This window comes from Ctenopharyngodon idella, chromosome 23 (assembly GCF_019924925.1).
Source record: "Ctenopharyngodon idella isolate HZGC_01 chromosome 23, HZGC01, whole genome shotgun sequence".
NCBI classification, from domain to species: domain Eukaryota; kingdom Metazoa; phylum Chordata; class Actinopteri; order Cypriniformes; family Xenocyprididae; genus Ctenopharyngodon; species Ctenopharyngodon idella.
The window spans coordinates 25415132-25436229 of NC_067242.1; the positions used below are offsets into that span (position 1 = coordinate 25415132).

Genomic DNA, 21098 nt, shown 5'->3' on the forward strand with positions numbered 1-21098 from the left:
ATGTTTTCAGCCAGCGTGTGAACCCCTCTTTCGACATCCACAGACCTACTCTTATTAGACATTCTCTACATTCTCTTGTTTATTACACAACACCAGTACTGTTTCAAAAGAAAAGTAAAGGAACAGAACATATCTGTTGCATCAAATTCAGCGAACACATTTCTGAATCTTTGGCTCAATCAAGAAGACATGCTAACATAAATGATGCTTGGCAACTCTGTGCTTAAAAGAGGTTGTGAAACCATATAGAAGTTTATGTGAAATCATTCAGTATTCTATAACCATAATCCGTAACGTGATTCTGTGGTGTTGTGTGAGTCTACCCCAGCAGCAGAGCTCACGGTGAAGGGTTTTCTACAGCTGTAGAGATGCTGGGATGGAGGTGTGGAGAGTTTAATGGCTTGTTCTAACCTTCATATGGCTCTGGTACTGATTGCATAAGCAGAACTTAAAAAAAAAAAAAAAAATCAGGAACAGCACCACAGAGAGACCCTGTGTTTTGACAAATGCTACAAATGTCTACAGACCTTTTTGAGCAATATGAAACCATATTGAAATGCCAAAGTGGAAAATAAAACTATGTTTATCCAGATTCCTTGTTCCTTGGTATTCCCCTTTCGAACATTAGCGCAGTGCTGTCACGGTGGATTTCACCAAGAACTTACACAAGAATGTCCAATCCGGCTCCCGAAGTCCTTTATTACCATCCTGCAAAGTTTAGCTCCAATCTGCCCCATGATATCGGCCAGGGCTGCGTTTCCCAAAAGCATTGCAAGTCTAAGTTGATTGTAGAGTCCATTGGAGGCAATTGTTCTACATTCAACTTAGGCTTACAATGCTTTTGGGAAACACAGCCCTGGGAGTTTCTAGTGATCCTGCAGACCTTGATGTACGATATCCAGATGTCTATTTGATGTGTGTGTTTGAATTTAAAGATATGTTCCTGTTTTCAGAACGGCTAGATAGAGCGTGACAGAATGCAGAGTTGGACATGTTGCACTATTTTGAAACAGAGTTTATAAAGTATCCAGCTCTGTCAGGTGGCAGATCACGTGAGGTCCATTGTCTATACCCCTGTTGGCCGCATCTAGTCATTGCATATTTGCGTAAAGTTCAACGCTCTTAAGATTTCTCACATTGTCAACAGTACACTCAAATTGCTAACCCTCATCACTAATGAATGACTTCTGGATGTTTTTTTTAAAATCACTGTCAACTGCATTACTCAATAAAACTATGAAGGTATAAATATTCTTTAATCAGGCTAAAACTTTTAGAATTACAGAAGAAATATTTAATCTGATGTCTAGAACTGTCTTATATATTGCAATTTTGTTTTTTCATCATCTTTGCCAACCATCAAGGTGTTATCAAGGATTTATCATCATTAGCTTAATTTATCTAACATCCTAGCATTTCTCTTAAGTCATCATCTCTCTACTTTGTGTAATTAAGAAACTACTCCACCTTAAAGTCCATTTTTCCAGGCTTACGTCTTCTCACTGGCTCCACCTCTTTCTCCTCCCGAGTCACCTGACCTGACCTTAACCCTATATTCGTGGTAAACTCAGCCTCTGGCTTTCTAGCAGGGCTTCAGCTGAGAACAGACATTACGCAAAACGACTGATTACAGAACCACAACACAGCAGACAGTAAATCAAAGCAAATCCTACTTGGGATCTCTCTACTCAACTCCGGAGGAATGCCTCGGAGGAGACAGTTCGTAGGCCAGTGTTAGGACAGATGGGCTTGTTCAGAGATGGGATTTCCCCTGCAGCGTCCTCCACTGTCCTCAGAGAACCCTGATATTTCAGATGGGTGATATCACCCTTTTCTGGTCTCAAAGATCACAGGAACTCTCATATCTTCAGACCCAACAGGGTGACAAGTGGAGAGCACAGGTGTTGGACATGTGCCTGATGATAAATTTGACAATGTTTGTCATTTTTATTAGTTTAAAGGAATAGTTCAGCCCAAAATGGAAATTCATCTGCACACTGCATTCCATTTTTTTTCTACTGTGAAAGACAATTGGTTAAGGGATTTTCATACAGCACAAGTTCCTCAAGCATCTTCTTTTGTGTTCCATAGAACTAGAGTTGTCAAAAGTAATTTCAGAGTTGTCTGAAATTTTAAAAATGTGACGCTTTGAGCGCTGTTGAGCAGATTAGTCCGCTGATAGTCACCTGCTTTCAAACCCCACGTAAAGATGATAATTCCGCAAATAACTGCAATTGAAGGTTTCAAACAAAGATGGCGACAAAGAGCCAAAACTTACGGACTGCAGCTTAAAACATTGTTGGGTGCAGAAGAACATTTTCAGTGAATAGTTTAAATTTCAAACTGTTTCTCATGCAAAGATATCACATTGCCTTTCCCCCAGTATACTAAATAAATTAACTGTATGGAAAAATAGCCTGAATAAATTCAGTCAGGACCACTTAAGTCAAAAAATTACCAGAGACAAACTTTTTAGTCAATTTTTTATTGGCATATTTTGCTGAAGTTACATTTGGCGGTATGGCTCTGTTCTAAATTCCCCGTCCTTTTCATGAGCTCCATGAAAACTAAGCAGCAGCTTCTGGGGACTACCTCCCATTTTTTTTAACTGGGAGAGCAGCATAAAATCCCTCTATTGAGAACAGAGCATGCATCAATGACAACAGAATGACACTGATTAAGCTAAACACAAGTTTAAGGAGGAGCTGGGGAGTAGGTGGGTTGCAAGCAGCGTGCAGTGGAAGCAGCCAAGCAAGCAGAGAGATGGAAGCTGCGTTTAAGTAATGCACCTTATTTGAGAGTTGCCAATTGAGTCCATAGAAATCAGATCAGCTGATATGGGTGGGGTTGGAATTTGCGAATCAGCTGATAGCGGAGCTTGACTACAAGGCCTGCCTGAAATAACGCAGAATGCTTGATTAAATAAAACCTTAGATATTGGAATTGACATAAGTCAGGTAAATAAATGAGATTTTTTTGGTTTGAACTATTCGTTTAAAACCTCAGAATGACCGTAACTGGCTGGAGCTCTGCTACATTAGCAGCGTGAGAGGAGAGCGGTACACACCCATCAGCTGATGGAGGCGGAGACACAATGTTCTTACATGTGCCGGGGCCCTGGGCCTGTTTACATGGGGAAAAACAGCAGGGCAGTTTCTATGCATGCTAATTTCACTCCCAGATGCTGTGGATGGTTAAAATCACTCAATTTATGTGATCATGACTTTTTTCCCCCCCTCTCTCTTGATTTCTTTTTCTTTCCTGTTTAAAACTCCCCCTCTAATTTATGACTCTGTGTTCAGCTTTAAGGGTGTGGGCCGCTGCTGTCATACTAATGGCTCCAGCAATCTTTAGAAGATCCTGTTTCCAGCAGTCAGGACTATCGTCCCGTAAACTCCACCAAAGCCCACAGCAACTGCTCGTAAAAAACAACCGAACTGGCCAAAGTCTTGTTTTCTTCAGTATAACCCCAGCCATTCAGCTCTTTCAATATGAAGTCATCATACTGGAAACTCTTTCAATCCAAATGTTGATGTCAACTGAGAGAACAACCAATGGTGAGAAAGACCTGAGCGCGTGCTCATGCTGGACGCTCACGGGAGTCATATTGATCTGAATCTTTCATGTGTAGGCAGGGTATTTTTAGATTTAAGCATGTCTTTCAAAGCACCAGTGAATTTTGGATCCAGGTTGTAAATATTTCACCAGTCACAGAAATAGATATGGCATGGCAGGTTGTGTGTGTGGTATTATCTGAGAATGCTCCATCCATATGTTGTTTCAATTGTACTAATAAAGTTCAGAAAGTCAATTTGCAAATCAATTTCTCATGGCAGTTTCAGGCAAGATTATGGTGGATTTCTGTTTCCAAACAGCTGTGGAGGGTCTGTGCTGCATTGTTCATTAGCTCTCCAGTTAGTGTCTCTTACTGTTTCCTTTGAGTAAGATGGTTACATCACTGTCTTAAAGTCCCCCTGTAGTCAATCATTTTATCCCTTAAAACTTATCTTTGATCACCAAAATGACATATTTAAACTTTTTTTTCCTGTGAAAAAAATTTCTTCATACCTTAAAATAGCTTGAATGTAACTCTACACCCTTGCCTCATTTAAAATACGAGGATCAATGAATATGCAAATTATCCCTGCCTCCACTCACTCACGCCAGCTCAGAGATCCACTCGGTCAACTTACTGAGGTAAACGCAGCACAAGGGTATCGCTTTTTACAGCGTCGGACACATAACGGTAATTAATATGATTAGACTTTTGGTTGATTATGTTGTCAAACAGCTAATAATGTGTTGCTAATGTTACATGTTCCCGTTCGCCATGTCAGAGTCAGGCAGCTGCCTTCTAACAATCAGTATCCTTATAAACGCTTTGAACAACTCAGAATGTCAGTGGAGAAAGGCATATAGTTCATCATAACATCGTAATATACATCATACACCCGCCATGTTGCTAAATCTACATGATTTTTCATATCAACAGAAAAATATACTGGGATAACCTGGCTTCTCTCAAGACTCCCCTGTTAGTTCGCTGTTAATGATATGCTAAAGCCTGCCGGCACGTTGGCGTGATTGGTTACAAGGTAGTTTGTGACGTCACAGACACCAGCGATTTCAAACTGCGGGTATGAGTCTTTTTTTCACTGCAGTTTTAAGGAGAAAATACTTAGCAATGGTGTGGACTTATGAATTTTGCACATGGTTTGTCTTAAAGCACACCACATAGACATATAAACAACATTAAAAACTTGATTTTCACCACAGGGGGTCTTTAACTGAGCCTGGGCATGCATTGGAAAATTAATTAAGTTAAATTTTTCTTTTAAAATGGCAATTGTTGCATTGTTTACATCTGCAAGGCTATGAGTGGTGCGGTCATTTAAATGATGACAGAATTTTCATTTTTAATCATCTATTCCTTTATTTATCCTCATGTTGCTTCAAACCCATATGATTATTTTAGTATTATTTATATATTTTTATAGTATTTTTTAATATTTCGAATCTTTAAAAGGGACCTATTATGCAAAATTCACTTTTGCATGGTGTTTGGACATAAATGTGTATTGGCAGTGTGTGTACACAGCCACCCTATAATGATAAAAATCCAACCACTCCTTTTTTTTATTCCCCATAAATCATAAGCAGTGTCTCTGAACAAGCCGTTTCCAGATCAGGCAGTGTGACGTCACAAAAGCCACAGGCCCACGAATGTTGACAGACACTGCCGTTTTAACATAGAACCGCCCTGAGCGAGTTCACAGTGAGCTCACAGTCCGCCATTGCTGCACTGACGAGAATGTCTCCCAAGCGTGTTATGTAGCTGGATGGATTAATCCACATAGCTCTCTCCATTTACTCCTGAAATCTGAGCCGCTGAAGACGAAGTGGATTAATTTTGTTTTCCAAGAAAATGCTCCCTCAATTCTACCGAAATTCGTTTATGTCTGTGCGAATCATTTCACACTGGACTGCTTTGAGAACAAATGTCAATACAAAGGGACAATACAAAACAGAGGTTGTGCTAAAAATGTGTTACTCAAGGAGAGATCAGTAAACTGTTCGTGATCCAGCTTACAGCCTCCAGAGTGATACTGGATACAGCAGTAATGAAGGTGAGAGCACTTTATTACAGTTCATCGGAGTTGATTTACGGAAATAAAGTTTACCAGTTCATTAAGCACCACCCGAAAAGGCATAAGGTCTTTATATATTTGTTTACTGTTAGTTGTAACGAGTGTTTCTGTGTACTTCGCTGTGTATGTTGATGATAATGCAAGGGAGAGAGAGAGTTTATGGATAATATTTTAATGCACACTTGCACTGTGTTTTATTAAGCTGATTTTCTAGAGTGAAAACGGACACTTCATATTTTGTGTGAAGTACAATAAACGTCATAAAACTGTTTTGTAAAAGTTTTGGCCGTTATTCGGACGGTACAACAGGCTTGTACTAATATAGTGGATAAAAACAAGAAGACAATATAAGTTATTATAACCGTAATTGAACTAAACTATACCTGTTCTATCTCCATGTAGCATGTATTCACAGTTTCTGACATTATAGTGCATCCTGACTGAATCCTGTCACCGGAGAATCAGCTCGTGAAGCTCCGCTCTCTTAGGCTGAGCACAGCAGCTCATTTGCATTTAAAGGGCCCACACTGAAACGGCGCGTTTTTGGTCAACCACAAAAAGTGGCAATTTTACCATGCTATAAAAAATGATCTGTGGGGTATTTTGAGCTAAAACTTCACATACACACTCTGGGGACATCAGAGACTTATTTTACTTCTTGTAAAATGGGGCATAATAGGTCCCCTTTAATCTTTGTGTTTTCATTTTAATTTTTGTTCAAGTTTTAGTAATTTTGTAATGTGCTTTTGTCATTTTTATTAGTTTTTATTTATTATTTTATTGATTATTTAATTAATATTTATTTTTAGATAAATAGCTTTAAGTTTTTCTTCTTTAATAGTTTTACTTTTAGATAACAACAACAGCACTGTTGTCAAAATATATTCTATTATTTTCCACAGAAGAAAGAAAGTCATACAGGTTTGAAATGGCATGAGAGGGAGTAACTGACGACAATTTTCAGTTTGGGGTGAACTATCCCTTTAAATTTTGGACTTTTCCTTATACACAAAGCTGTTGTATGACATTAGAGAAAATTTGGAATACAGCGCAAGTCATAAAGACCACTTTGATGATGACTTTTGGTCATTTTTTGGATCTTGACGGACCTATTTGCCTGTTCAGTTTCATTGTATGGAAAAGAGCAAGCTTGAACATTCAGCAAAATATCTGTTTGTATTTGAAAGAAAGAGATTCATACAAGTTTGGCAGAACTTTATGGTAAGTACATTTGCAAGTAATAATTTAGTGATGACACATTATTCATTTTTGAGTGAATGCTTAGATATGTGCAAGTTACACTGGCCCTGCTGCTGTACGGCCCTGTTTGTGTCAGTTTTTTCCAGTGCTGCTTTACATTAAAGACTAAGACCTCTTTCAGCCCACTGGAACACTTGAATCATTAGACACACTGCACAGCTAGTCTATACATTCACATGTTCCTTATATTTCCAAATGTTTATGTCTCTGTCTGTTTATGCATGAATCAGGTGCTTGTATGAATGATAAATCTGTCTGTGTTGAGCGTCTAGACCTGAGTGTGTCTGAGTGTGTATATATATATATATATATATATATATATGTTATCTGTATGTTGTGTCTTTGGAGTAGAAATTCAAAACTTGAAACTACTGCATTATTTCAAATCTATAGAAACATGTACATCAAAATAATTGTACTTCTTTAAAGCATGACAGAAGAATATTAAAATGATTTAAAAATGTACTTTAAAGTAAAAATGTGAAATTATTACAAAATGCACTTTTTAAAAGTGTGTTGAAACATATTATTAATTATAAAACTATTGCATAAAATCAACTTTATTGTATTATATAGTTCATAAGGAACACTACATATATGGACTGTATATGTTATTAATTTTCTCTTTTGATGGTATTCCATTCACAGCCCTTTAATTTTTCATAGGTTTTGTTTGTCAGATTGCGTTCAATCCCTCAGGCAAAATCTGTCTGAATGCAAATATTCAGATTATCGCCACACTCTTCCTTTGTCACAAACATATTTTGCCTTCTTTTCTGCATGGGAGCAGCTGCTGTTAAATGAATGAAAGGGTGTGTGATTGACAGCAGCATTTGTCTGTAAGTGTCTGGGGACCCGTGGGGACAATGGCAGGGCCCTTCACTAAGCAATAGCTACCACACCTCAGACCCTGCACCCCCACCATTGGACCCTTTGTTGGTGTTCTCTATAGGGATCTAGGAATCTTCTCCATATCTGTAGGTCCAGGTGTAAAATAATAGTCCCTATATAATGTAAAGCTCTGTAACTTTATTCTTAAAATTCTCACAATGTGGCAAAAGCTAGCTTTTTCATGTGGTTTCTAGTGATGTGTAAACACACCCACACACACACACACACACACACACACACACTAAATGCTGTGTGTCTAAAATGCAGTTGGAATGTGACACAACAGTCTATAGGTGTGACTCACTGACTCCTTAACAGATTATGTTGATGTTTGGTTAGTACACCAGAATTTTAGGATATTGTTTTCTTTCCTTCATGTGGACGGGGAAAACCAGTGTGACTAAACCTTCTCCGTTCAATCATGCTGAGCGCTAGGCTAACGTAGCTTACCCAGGACCGACCTAACTGACTGTTATTTGCCACATTTCAGTCACACAAACAGTTTAGAATAGCTTGCTTCATGACCAGAAATGCCACAATATACTTCTACCCTTGGGAATGACTTTCCCACAACTGCCTACCTCTCGGAAATAAGTAATACGAGTCACTATTACACATAATGGCCCGTCTGTTTGTGCTATCTCGCTTCCTGCGTAGCGTACTGGAGTGTGCCAGTGACACCAGTTCAGGAGGCAGGGATTTTTGGGTAAAGCTGGCATGTTACTGAACTTCATATGGTTAGGGGGTTATATGAGGGGTCTCATGTGATTTTCCTTCCCGTAGCCTCCATTAAGGAAGCTTTTGTTACTGTAAGACATACCTCAGTGAGTCCAGATGCAGTCTGCCCAGATTAAATTTGCCCTCTCTATGAGTCTTAGGCCTCCTGAATAGAGCTTAATCTTTCCTCTGCCTCGCTCTGGTATGAATGCCTAGGGTTCCTCAGGCTCCTTTGTGGTCTTCTTGTGGCTCTAATCTCTCGCTGCCGATCCACTCCATCGCTTTTGTCTTGGAGAATCGCCCTTGTTCCTTCTGTCACACAAATCCACCTTAATAATCGGCCAATAAATCTTAGGCACCAGGATTTGAATAAGTAAACCTCAGTGGTTTGCAAAGATTTACTTGTATGACTAAAGCTTCATATTTAAATTAAACATTAAAGGGATAGTTCACCTAAAAATGAAAATGTTGTCATCATTTACTCACCCTCAAGTGTTTACAAACCTGTATGAGTTTCTGTCTTGTGTTGAACACAAAAGAAGATATTTTGAAGAATGTTGGGAACCAGACAGTTGACGGTAGCCATTGACTTCCATAGTATTTTTTTTCCTACTATAGAAGTCAATGGCTACTGTCAACTGTCATACAGGTTTGGAACAACTTGAGGGTGATGACAAAATTTTCATTTTTGGGTGAACTATCCCTTAAATATCAGAGTTATATCTTACATAGTTTTGAGACACTGCAAACACTGGCTCTGAGACACTGCAAACACTGGCGGATAATGAGCTGTTCATTTGTAAGAACACATTGCTGCACTTCACTCTGAAATTCACGCAGCACATATAATTATTTTGCAGCCTTTGATCATGCATACCTACTTTACTGTGCATATTTTTTTCACTTGTTGTCAACTGAGGTAAAGTAAATGCCATGTGTTTGTGTTTGGCTCTTGGTCTACGACTCGCTAGAACGTCCAAATCCACAATCTGGCTCACTTTTTCCCCTTAGGACGCCCTCTTTAGCACTAATTTGGTTTTAGTTTACCTAGCAATAAAGGGAAAAAACCCAAACATGACTGCAAATAACATGCCAATGCTCTTGCCCTGCCATGGTTACAGCATGTTCTGCTCGGCCTGGAATCTGCTAATGCATTTACCCACAATTCCCTGGCAAAGCTGCCCTCAGCTGTGACATGTGGGTGTGAAGAGACCACAGATCAGACAAAAATGTGTGAAACCAAAGAAACCCCTTTAGTGTCCAAGCTATGTATTTGATCAAAACATGTTATCATGGTACTTTTTTGTTTGTGCCCACTGCCGCATTCAGCGGATCAGAAAAGCCATTACTACAGCTGTCAAAAGTTCAGGGATATGGCTCTTGTTCATTTTGTAATGTTACACTACTGTCTTTTGTATGTGTTCAGTACAGAGTTGAGAAAGTCTGCTACTGGTTTATAAAGGTAGTGGGCAGACAATAGCTCAGAGGGATGTTTAAACTGCTGTTAATTTTACAGGCAGTGATTTCGTGGTTAGAACGCTCACCTGCTACAGAAAGAGCTTTAATGAAACACTGCTGTCTGAGGATGATCTAGTTCAGAGCTGTCAGCTGCTCTGCCGTAACCTCTACTTTCAAATTGGCTTGGTTTCATGCTACTGGCATCTATTACAGAAGACATCAATAGTTGGTAACGCTTTATTTCGATGGTCCACTTTAGACAGTCGGCTAACTATAAATAACTGTGCAACTACATGTCAACTAACGCTCATTAGAGTATTAGTAGACTGTCTGCTTAATATCTGCTAACACTTTATTTTGATGCTCCCCCAACAGACATTCAACTGACTATAAGTGACTTTACAACTATATGTCATCTAGCAGTCATTAGAGTGTTAGTAGACTGTTTGCTTAATATCTGCTAACACTTTATTTTGATGCTCCCCCAAAAAGACATTCTACTGACTATAAGTAGCTTTGCAGGTTCATGTTATTCTACTAACCCTAACCTAACAGTCTGCTAATACTGTAATGATAGTTAGTTGACATGTAGTTGCAAAGCTACTTATAGTTAGTAGAATGTCTAAAGTGGGCTAGAGAAATAAAACATTTTTGCTGTTTTTGGCGTTGTACTCCCTGGTCACTGTATGCTTTGATTGTATGTAAAAGAGCAGCATGAACCTTCTGCTAAACATACAGAAGATAGAGGAAACTTCTCCATACAGAAGAAAAAAGTCTTAGGGGTCATTCCGTGTCAAATCAACTAAATTTCGGAAACCTCCCCGGCTCAGATTTTTGATTTTGTTAATATATTTTTTTTTAGTTAGACAAACATTAACAGTGTTATTAAATGTCACAGATGTATATTTAATGAGTAATCCACTATTTTGTAGAGGGGGGTCAAAATGACCATTTTCACCTGAGATTTGGAGCCAAATTAGAGGGGTGTAAAAATGACTTTAGAAAGGTGGCAGCATCATTATTTTATTTTTACACAAAGTTTGGTAGATCTATTAGTAAAATCTGTTGACTTCAGCAATCTTTGTTTCATTATATGCCAGCGGTGACAGTTCAAAAATGGCAAAAAGCACTTCTTGTGTTTTTTGCCTCAAGTTTGCCTGCCTGTAACTCAAGAAGTATTAAAGATATCTTAATATCCTTTTAGAATCTGGTTCTTAACCAGCTTTCCTTTTGGTATCTTCTTTTTAAAGGCCCTCGATGGTTCAGTCCCTGAGATATGGAGATCTTAATGCGGCTCCATGAGTAAATTAGTAAATTGTATGCATTTTCAGTGTGCAAAAACCAAATGTGGGTCACTTTGCATACAGCTGATACTTTTTTTTTTCTTTTAAAGAGGAATATCTGAAGAACAAATAATGTTAAAACTAGAAATGTATCTTGTGTTTTTCTATCAACTCACTTGCATAAAACATACCTATCTGAGTGCCATAAATACTTCTTTTTCAAAGTTTGCATGCCTGTAACTCTAAAGGCAGGAACAGACCAAGATGACACAGACGAACTAGTGGCGATGAAAGCAGACTGCGGGGTTGGCTCACGTCGGCATCGTCTGGGTCCAAAGTTGCCCTGACACACCAAACCGTCGCTCGACAGCCAACGGCCAAGTAGCATTTCCGTTCTGTGGCTGCGTAAGATGAAATGCCTTTCCGTACCAGCAGGTTGTAGTAGCTGAACAGCCAATCAGAATGATCAGATGGCCCGACGGACCAACGAGTTCTGACGCAGATTGAACATGTCGAATTGGCCGAAAAAAAGCAGACGAGGACCAACTTCAGCCGACGGTGCGGAACACACTGAGAAAACTGCCCGACGGTCGACCGTCGGCTTGGTGTGTTCCTGCCTTAAAAGTATTCAAGATATCTTAATATCCCTCTAGATTATCATTTTTAATAAACTTTCCTTTTGAAATCTTCATTTTCAAGGCCCTATATAGCTCAGTCCGATAGATATGGTGATCTCAAAGCAGCTCCATGTTCAATTTTTTTTAATTTTGCACAATATGTACAACTGTGTACAATTTACCAATTTACTCATGGAGCCACATTAACATGTCCATATCTCTGGGATTGAACCATCGATGGCCTTTAAAATCAAGATACCAAAAGGAAAGCTTGTTAAGAACCAGAATCTAAAAGGATATTAAGATATCTTTAAGAATTCTTGAGTTACAGGCAGGCAAACTTGAGGCAAAACAAAAAAAAAACAAAAAAAAAACAAGATGTGATTTTTGTCATTTTTTTTTTAACTGTCACCGTTGGCATATAATGAAACAAAGATTGCTAAAGTCAACAGATTTTACCAATAGACCTACTATTCTCTTTGTAAAAATAAAATAATGTTGCTGTCATCTTTCTAAAGTCATTTTTACACCACTCTAATTTGGCTCCAAATCTCAGGTGAAAATTGTCATTTTGACCTCCCTTTACAAAATAGTGGATTACTCCGTAAATATACATCTGTGACATTTAATATTTTGGCTTTCATCACTATTTATGTTTGTCTTACTACAGAAAAAAATATCAACAAAATCAAAAATTTGAGTTGGGGACTTGAGTTGACACGCTGTCAATACGCTGAAAGGTCAACAGGTCTATTGAAGTGACACACCTGGATTTCAAAAGATGCTCAGTGTATTGTGGTTTGTTTGAAGTGCATGCTTGTGAACCTTTGAAATAGTGTGCAAACATGCTTTTATCTTTTTAATTGTTAAAATGCACCAAATATTGAGCCCCTGAAGTTTTGGTTGGCTTTGGTGGCCTTCCGGTTACCATATTTGATGTGGTATATTTGATATTTGATCATTAAAAATATTTTCATTTGTGTTTTGAAGATGAACAAAAGGGTTTGGAATGGAATAAGAGTGAGTAAATAATGACAGAATTTAAATTTTTGGGTGAACTAACCCTTTAATTGAACCATCCAAAATCTACTACACAAGACTGCAAGTCTTAAACGTTTAATACTTCAAATGTAAAACAGTGATATCCATTTGGTTACGTATTCTCAGAAAAAGACTTTCTGTAGCTGATGGAATGGAAACATACAGTTTTTTTTTTTTTTTTTTTTTTTTAAATGCCTTTGGTTTGATATTTTAGTTACATAATGTAACAGCACTCATACATTTTTAAATGTGACTTAGTGTTAAAATACATTTGGGCCACCGTATCTCTTATTACATCACATGAAGGCAGGAGCCTAACACGGTGTGATGGCCTGTTTGTTTCCATGGCAGCAGGGTGTTCCTCCCTCCTTACTTATATGAAATAACCTCCATTAAAATACACTATATGTCTTCAGCCAGCTGGAATATGTTTTTATTTGAGGATTTCTTATGATGTGTCATAAATGACAGGAACTTTCAGTACTCGTCCAAATGTGTTTTAATTCTTAGCGTCACCCACATTAAAATAAATTTTGAACTATGACCACTCTCTTTTTAGATGCATATGTAGTTGAACTGGAATGTTTTATTATGTAGAGCGAAACCCATTGGGATGAACACCAACCAAAACCGCAGCATGCCTTCTTTTTTGGGCTGGTTTATTCAGCGGGGATCACACAGTGCCTCCTTTGAGTTCCCTCTCACCCTGATCCTCACAAACAAGGATGCCTCAGATGGCTGGACGGGTTATTTTTGTGATATGTTTTCCATACGCAATAGTGTGAGTGAGAGGTTGTGTATGTCTAAAGGAATGTGTGTGGTGATGAGATGCCATGCCAATGTAGAGGAATGAAGATGAGCATGCCATCATTGGTTTCCTGTTTTCATATTTCTGAAAGCTCTCTGTGTATCTTGCAAAAAATAGCCCAGAACATTCTTGTGGGATATGGAAAGTGTGCGTGTGATTTACGGAGTGAATTATTGATTCTAAGAGGAAGTGCAGCTTTATATAGATGTTTTGTTTGTGATTTTGGTAACAGAGTTTTATGTTGGGGTACTGGGATGCTTTAGGTCCATCAGTGCACTTGTTTGAGTTCTATCTGGTCAGGACCCATCGCTGCGGGGAAATATCTTAAAATAAAGCAGCTCTGAGTGTTTACTGCAGGTCTGTGGCCTGGTGGTCACATGAGACATTCTCCTGCCACTGTGTGCTCATCTTTCATAACACTAAAGGAGATGATGAACAGAGAGATGCTCTACTACTGTATTAGACATGATCCTGTGGTTTATAGAAAAGTATGCTCTGATTTAAAGGGATAGTTCACCCAAAAGTGAAATTTTGTTATCATTTACTCACCCCTATGTCATCCCAAACTATAATCGGGTTTCATCTCCCAAGGCTTCATGCGCAGCTGTAAACAGTATTATATGGCAACTATGGTGTTGGTATTAAAAGTCCTTTTTTTATACCAGCAGAAAAACCTCCTTGATAGTGAAATCACTTACCCAACTGTTCCCTTTGATGATTTACATGCACAAACATCTATATTATACAGTAAAGGAAAGGTACTGTCAAAGAAAGCATAATAAGTGCCTTTTAATTTAGTTTTTCATAACCACTTTTCACTTTTTATCTCGGTGGTTCCCAACCCTCGTCCTTGAGTACCTCCAACTTGCACCTGTATGATTCCGCTGTGGGCACCATCTTCTGGCAATAAACGGAAATTCATCGGTGTATTATAGGTTGGTAGGTCCGCTATGATTTTGGACACCACTACAAAATAGATGTCCAAAATATGGGGTGATTTCGTACGCTGACTTTGTCTCCTTAATCAAACAAAAGCTCATTAGTAGAGACAACAAAACCGTAAAAGCTTTTGCACCAAAACCGGAAATGGGTGTCAGAAATGAGAGACATTCAAAATGTATAGTTCAGGCTACTCCAAGACCAGGGTTGGGAACCAGTAGCTGCGTTTCCACTGTCGGGCCAAAAGTTAGCGTGCTAGTGCATGCCAGGGCCAGTCGCGTTTCCACCGTCACTTCCGGGGTTTGATCGGGCCTCGTCAGGGCTTCCTCGGGGCCAACGAATTTGGCCCGCCGAATACCTTGGTTCGAAGCAGGCCAACTGGGGCTTGAGGAGTGGTCATGAACAAAGGCGGAGTTTACCTGAGTCAGGAGACGGTCAACACCACTGCTAATTTCCCATGTTATTATATCAGGCTACCAGCTAACTTCAACATAAGATATTTAAAACTATTTTCAGCTCAAAACTCTCACCAGCGAGTGTTTAAAAATTAAAATAACTTCCTTGCAATCCGATGGGGATTCTGATCACCGTATGAGGCCTGTTTTCCTCTCATAAGCTACCTCTGTTGTTCTGACTGAAGGGATAACAGTATAGTGAGATCCTCAGATCGCATAAGTTCATGGAAAATTCTATCAATATTTTTCTAAACTTGTAAGCTTTTGGACATAAAAGTTGTTTTGTGCATTATTGTGATCGCAAATAAATGAAAGCAGGTGCAACTGAATAGGTATGTGTTCTCTTTTTATGTGAAATGATAAAAACCAGTTTGATTCAGTATGATTAATGTGCACTTCTGACATGAATTAAATTACTGGTACTGTAACAATTTTTATTGTAAAACATTGGCCAAAAGAATCTCAAGTCTTTAAGTAAAGACCAAATGTTCGCTTCTGCCATGTTCAGTTTGCGATCTATCTAGTTTTCAGTCAGCTGGTGAAATGGGGTTGTGTGACGTTGTTCTATGGAGGCATGTTAAGGACGGGTCTTAGGGTAGCACTGGAGGGCTACTGGCCCGACAGTGGAAACGCAACTTGATTTTGGCCTTGGTGCTCGAGGTCCGAGGCTATTGGCCCAGCACGGCACGTTCTTAGTCTTGGCTCAACAGTGGAAAAGTGGCTAGTGACCCTTAAGGCCCTGATATACTTACGGCAAAGTTCTTCTTCGTTCAAAATACCTGAACAGCGGTATAATGTTAGTGAACATCCCGATGCTGCATTTTTTTTACCTTAATTAATAGGGTTACGGATTAAGATAACTAACAATAATTTTGCGCAGTAGTAGCAATGCTTGCCTTAACATACATCACTAGTAAATGGTCAATGCATTCTGATTGAATGTATATCTACGTGGTGCATTAAACTCTTATTTTTAAAGAGACTTCTGTTTTCCTTGACTTGACCCTTTTAAATGAATCTTGAATGTTTGAGACGGACGGTAGAGTAGTTTTGCAGTTAAGCAATGGAGAACAAACAAATAAGGAACATGGAAAGTAAGACAAAGCCATCTCGTCCAGTGCAGGCAGATGTGTGTGCTTGTTTGCACTCTGACAGTCTCTTTCCTTGCTTCACTCTCTTCCCCGACGTGCTCCGTGTCTCAATGGAAACCTCATGCATGTGCACTCTGCCTTCCCACTCTGAAAGAGAGAGCAAGAGAGAGAGAGGGAGGGATCGCGAAGAACGAGAAAGAATCACATCATCAGAAGATCAGCAGAGGAAAGCAGCCATAGTGAGGACCAGCAGGCTTTGCCATGCTCACTCAGAGGAATGGGGCGTGTGCCGGCTGCGTTCTGCCCGGGAAGGACAGCTCAGACCAGGTGGATGTGACTGGGTGTACCTGTGCAATAGAAGACTGTGCCTGGGATTGTCTGACAGGGGTGGACGGCTGTTTATCGGACACTTCCTGCCTTTGGTTCCAGCTCCTGGCCAGGGCATACTGGGGGGACGTGGAACTGGGGCTCCGGGAGGCCCAGAAGGATATCTCTTGGCGCAGATTGAAGAAGGCGTCTCCAAGGAACTGCATGCGGTCTTGGGTAAGGATCTATGGATCTAAGTTTAGAGCAGCAGAACTAAACAGGAGAAGATGGGTTCATAGTGACAGTCTGGTGCTGCAGCGGGATGGAGGGCAGAGGCTCCCAACAGTGTATTGAGTTACGCGGGGATGAGGGGGGCGAGGAGATGGCTCTCAGGAATGCTTTGTGCGTCATTCACATCCAGGGTGGTTGGTTAAGTCTCCTACATTGAGCCAACATGTAACATATTTTTCACAGCAAGACACAGCAATTGTGTGTGTACGTGCCCTGGTTTCACATTTCAGTTATTGTTCCTATGTAAGCAATGGTCCCAAAAGAGGAACCTTGAGATTGAACAGACTTTTGATTGGGTACTTGCTCACGTTTTTAAGCCAAACCCTGTGGATGATGGTTTCATCTGGAGAACAGGGTTGTGGTTGAGTTGTTTCTATGTTTTTATCTTTGGAAAAGTGTGTGTTCCAGAAAGAGAGATGTTTATGTGTTCACAGTGAGCTCCACTGTGGCTCAGGAGTGACTCACGCTTGCCATAACTACAGGACGCACATGAATGTTTGTGTATTTCGTCATGACAGCATTAAGCAAGAAAATGTTATTGCTTAGAGATTAATCTATCATAGCTGAGGAAACTTCCATGAATTGGATTTATTTTTTTATTATTATTTAAAGGATTAGTTCACTTCAGAATTAAAGTTAACAGATAATTTACTTACCCCCATGTCATCCAAGATGTTTATGTCTTTCTTTCTTCAGTTGAAAAGAAATTAAGGTAAAAAAATGTAAAAATGATATACTTTTTAACCACAAATGCTCATCTTGCACTGCTCTGCAATCCGCCACACATTACATAATTGTTGGAAAGGTCACGCGTGACGTAGGCGGAAGTACCGCTGTAGGGCGATAAACTCCATCTCATTTTCTCCTCCAACTTCAAAATCATCCTGACATCGTTGTTTTACCTTTTTTTGTGAAGGCCGTTTGACTTAGTCTTTGCACGTTCGCTTTGTAGACACTGGATCGGTGCTTCCGCCTACGTCACGTGTGACCTTGTTAATGTGATTACGTAATGTGTGGTGCATCGCAGAGCAGTGCAAAACAAGCATTTGTGGTTAAAAAGTATATACATTTTTATTTTGTTTTAGAAAATGACCGATCGTTTGCTAGATATGACCCTTATTCATCGACTAAGATTGTGTAAGAGCCATTTGAAGCAGCATTTAAACTGCAGTCTGGACCTTCAACCCGTTGTACCTTGGTGAAGTCCACTATATGAAGAAAAATCCTGGAATGTTTACCTTAAAACCCTTCATTTCTTTTCGACTAAATAAAGAAAGACATAAACATCTTGGATGACATGGGAGTGAGTAAATTATCAGGATATCTTTATAATTCTGAAGTGAACTAATCCTTTAACTACTAGCTTTGTCTAAGATGTTTCTCTTTACATTCCATAAGAGAAATGAAAATAGAGACAGTTTAGAGAGTGGTTGACAGTAGGGGAATATAGCTATACAATGAATCTGGATAGTACCTCAAATAATTTGGTCTTTGAAGAATTTGATGAGAAAAGTTTTGGTTCATTCATTGTGGGATTAATGGAAAACGTGACTTTGGCAAAAGTCTCAATTTAATCCTATTGCTTTCTAGACAAACAAATAAAGTGCAGCAGATTGGGTGGGCTAAGAAATATATTTTCTGAATAAGCAGCTTTTTCTCATGACAACTTTTCTGGCAATAGAACACATGAATGTGATTTCAAACCAAGTACTGTACAGACGGTTTCTGAAACCCATTAAACACCAACCCCTCCTTCGTAAAGTCCCAAAGTACTGTAACTTGCTAATGCACTTGGTAGTGAAATGTGGTTCTTTCTTATGTGATTAGTTCTTGAATGTGACCATTGGGATTGTGTGTGTTATTCATGGACTGGCCGGTTTGTATGATGCTGTTTCTGGTGTGAAGGACTCTCAAACAGGGCAGTCATTCACGTCTCCTGGACGTTCCGCCATTCAGATGAGAGCTTTTTCCAGCTGTATAATTTAACAGGTTAAATTTAGCATTGGAAACAGGGTTGTGTGCCCGCCACTAAGACTATGACTGGCTAATGGTAGGGAAATGAAAAATGAAAGGCAGAGGAAAGTTGTGGTGTTATAGTGGGTGTTGTTGGAAAACCACGTGTATGAGTCAAGGTAGCAGGTAAAGCAGAGTAAAGACGGGGAAGAGAATCCTTCACACAGCGGTATACAAAATGATGCCAGAAAGTTCTGAAATTGAGCTCAAGAATACATTCCCGCCTTTCTACTTTTGTGAAAAAGAAGTACACTTAAGGCCAACTCACACTACACAGACAGATGGCAACAGACACTCAGGTTTTGTCGGAACAGTGTATTACCCATGTCGCCGTCTGTCGGAGCTTATTTTTCGCCAATTGACCCTTCGCAAAGACCCGCCCCCCTTAGTTACTGTTGCTTTGTCCGGAGCAAAGAGGACACCGACAACACGTCGACAGACAAGACAGAGCAGGTGACTTATGATATTAAACAAAGTCCCATCTTTCAAACTGTGTAATTTTTTAAGAAATTCAAACAATAAAACCCGTTTTGTGGCTCTTTAATGTGTCCTGACAGATTGCTGTAGCGCCTCAGCTCAAGTGGCTCGTGAACCCATCATCTCTTCCTAACTAGTTAATTTATAGCATGAAATAAACATGAATGAACATGAGAAGGAATGTTGTTTCAAACACGGAAAGCGTCACTACACACCATTTTTCAAGTTCAAGTCCACCGATGTTAATCTTCTAAATCCTGACTGATTTGTCAGACAAAATGGCGGATTCGGCGTTATGATTGGTTAGATCGCTTGTCAATCAAACTCTGGACAAAGGGTCAATTGAACATGCTGAAATGGAATTAGAATGTTTGAGAAGTCAGGTGCTGTAATCTGGTGACTGTCAGCGTTGGTCTGTATCTGTCAGTGTCAGCTGGCCTTTAATTGTTTAAATGTTCTCTGGTAGTGTAGTTAAAATCTTGAAAGTATCATGCAGATGCAGATCATGTAATATTAATGAAATTAAACTCCACTTGTATAAGACAAAATGAAAAATTTGAAAAAATTAAAAAAAAAAAAAAAGTACTTTGTACTAATGTCAAATTAAGTTTTAGATCGTGCTTTAAAGAAGTATTAAAATATTAAAAGTTATTGTTCAAAGAAATACTGATGTGTTGACAAACATACTAAAGCACATGTAAAACATGATTATAATTTTAACTGAGTATGTTATTCAATATTGCATTTAAAGTAAATATATTTTAATGTACTAAATTTAAAGTTGAAATTAAATTAAATTGAAATGGAAAGTTCAGCAAGTTGCATTTAATATAATTGTAAACTTTAATATGTAGTTATAATTGATACATTTTTCAGGTTAAATACAACCAAAACAATTATATTTTGTAATGTAATTATTTTTCTGTTTGTTAAAACAAAGTGTATTTCTCAAATTTTTACATTTTAAAAGAATAACTATAAGAACGCAGTAACAAATTTCATATTTCATGTAGGGGGGAATTCAGGTTGATTCGGAGACTTTTTCCCAGTCATCTCAATGGCAAAAAGTCTCCCAATCAACCTGAATTCACCTATATATGTTTGTTAACCAATGAAAATGAGAGGCGGGATTTATCGTGTGAACTTAATGGGCTTAGAGGAGGCAAGAGAGATGATCTATCTTGCTGTAACTTTAACTACTGGTGCTTCTGTTGGACAGTGTCACTTCAGAAAACTAGTGCTTTATACATTTTTTTAATGTAATATTTTGTAATATTTGCATTGTTTTATTTTTGTGCTGTGAATTATTTTCTCATCCAGTTTTTGAGGAGGCACTGCCTCCCTTGCCTCCTCCAAAAAAAAAAAAAAAAACGCTACAGTATGCTCCTTGCTACAGTATGTTCAAAACAGAATGCTAGTGTACTGCATACTGTGCAGTATACTGCATACTACATAGTAATTTTTTTTTTATAAATCTGCTTGTGAAACATTATGCATTATGCAGCAATAGCATTCTTGCATGAGCTTACTACGTTGCATTTTTAATATAGAAAGTTGTCTAGTGTTAATTTTACTTATAATGTGGTCCATCTTGAATTTTTAATCAAGATATCTGTAAAAATGTCTCACTGTTTGGCAGTGTGGCCAAATATTTGATTAGAAGGAAATGTTAAAAGTCATAAAAATTTTGGCATCCTATTAACAGAATGCAGACTGCATACTACACACAAATAGTATGGGACTAGTAGTAATGCTAATATGCCTTTCCAGACTTCACTGATTTTTTGTGAGAGTTTGCAGTGG

At 38.8% G+C, this 21098-nt stretch overlaps 1 protein-coding gene across 4 annotated transcripts in view; it reads left to right on the forward strand.

Annotated features, from left to right (window-relative positions):
- LOC127506300 (rho GTPase-activating protein 21) overlaps positions 1–21098 on the forward strand; it is a 121056-nt gene that overhangs the window by 36047 nt on the left and 63911 nt on the right. For 2 of the 4 annotated variants that reach the window (XM_051882644.1, XM_051882646.1), the window contains exon 1: positions 16414–16751. The exons of the other annotated variants lie outside the window; for them this stretch is intronic. In XM_051882644.1, coding sequence (XP_051738604.1) covers positions 16470–16751 — 282 coding nt within the window. In that variant the 5' untranslated portion in view covers positions 16414–16469. Of the gene's footprint in view, positions 1–16413; positions 16752–21098 lie in introns of those variants that run through there. 4 annotated transcript variants of the gene reach the window in all.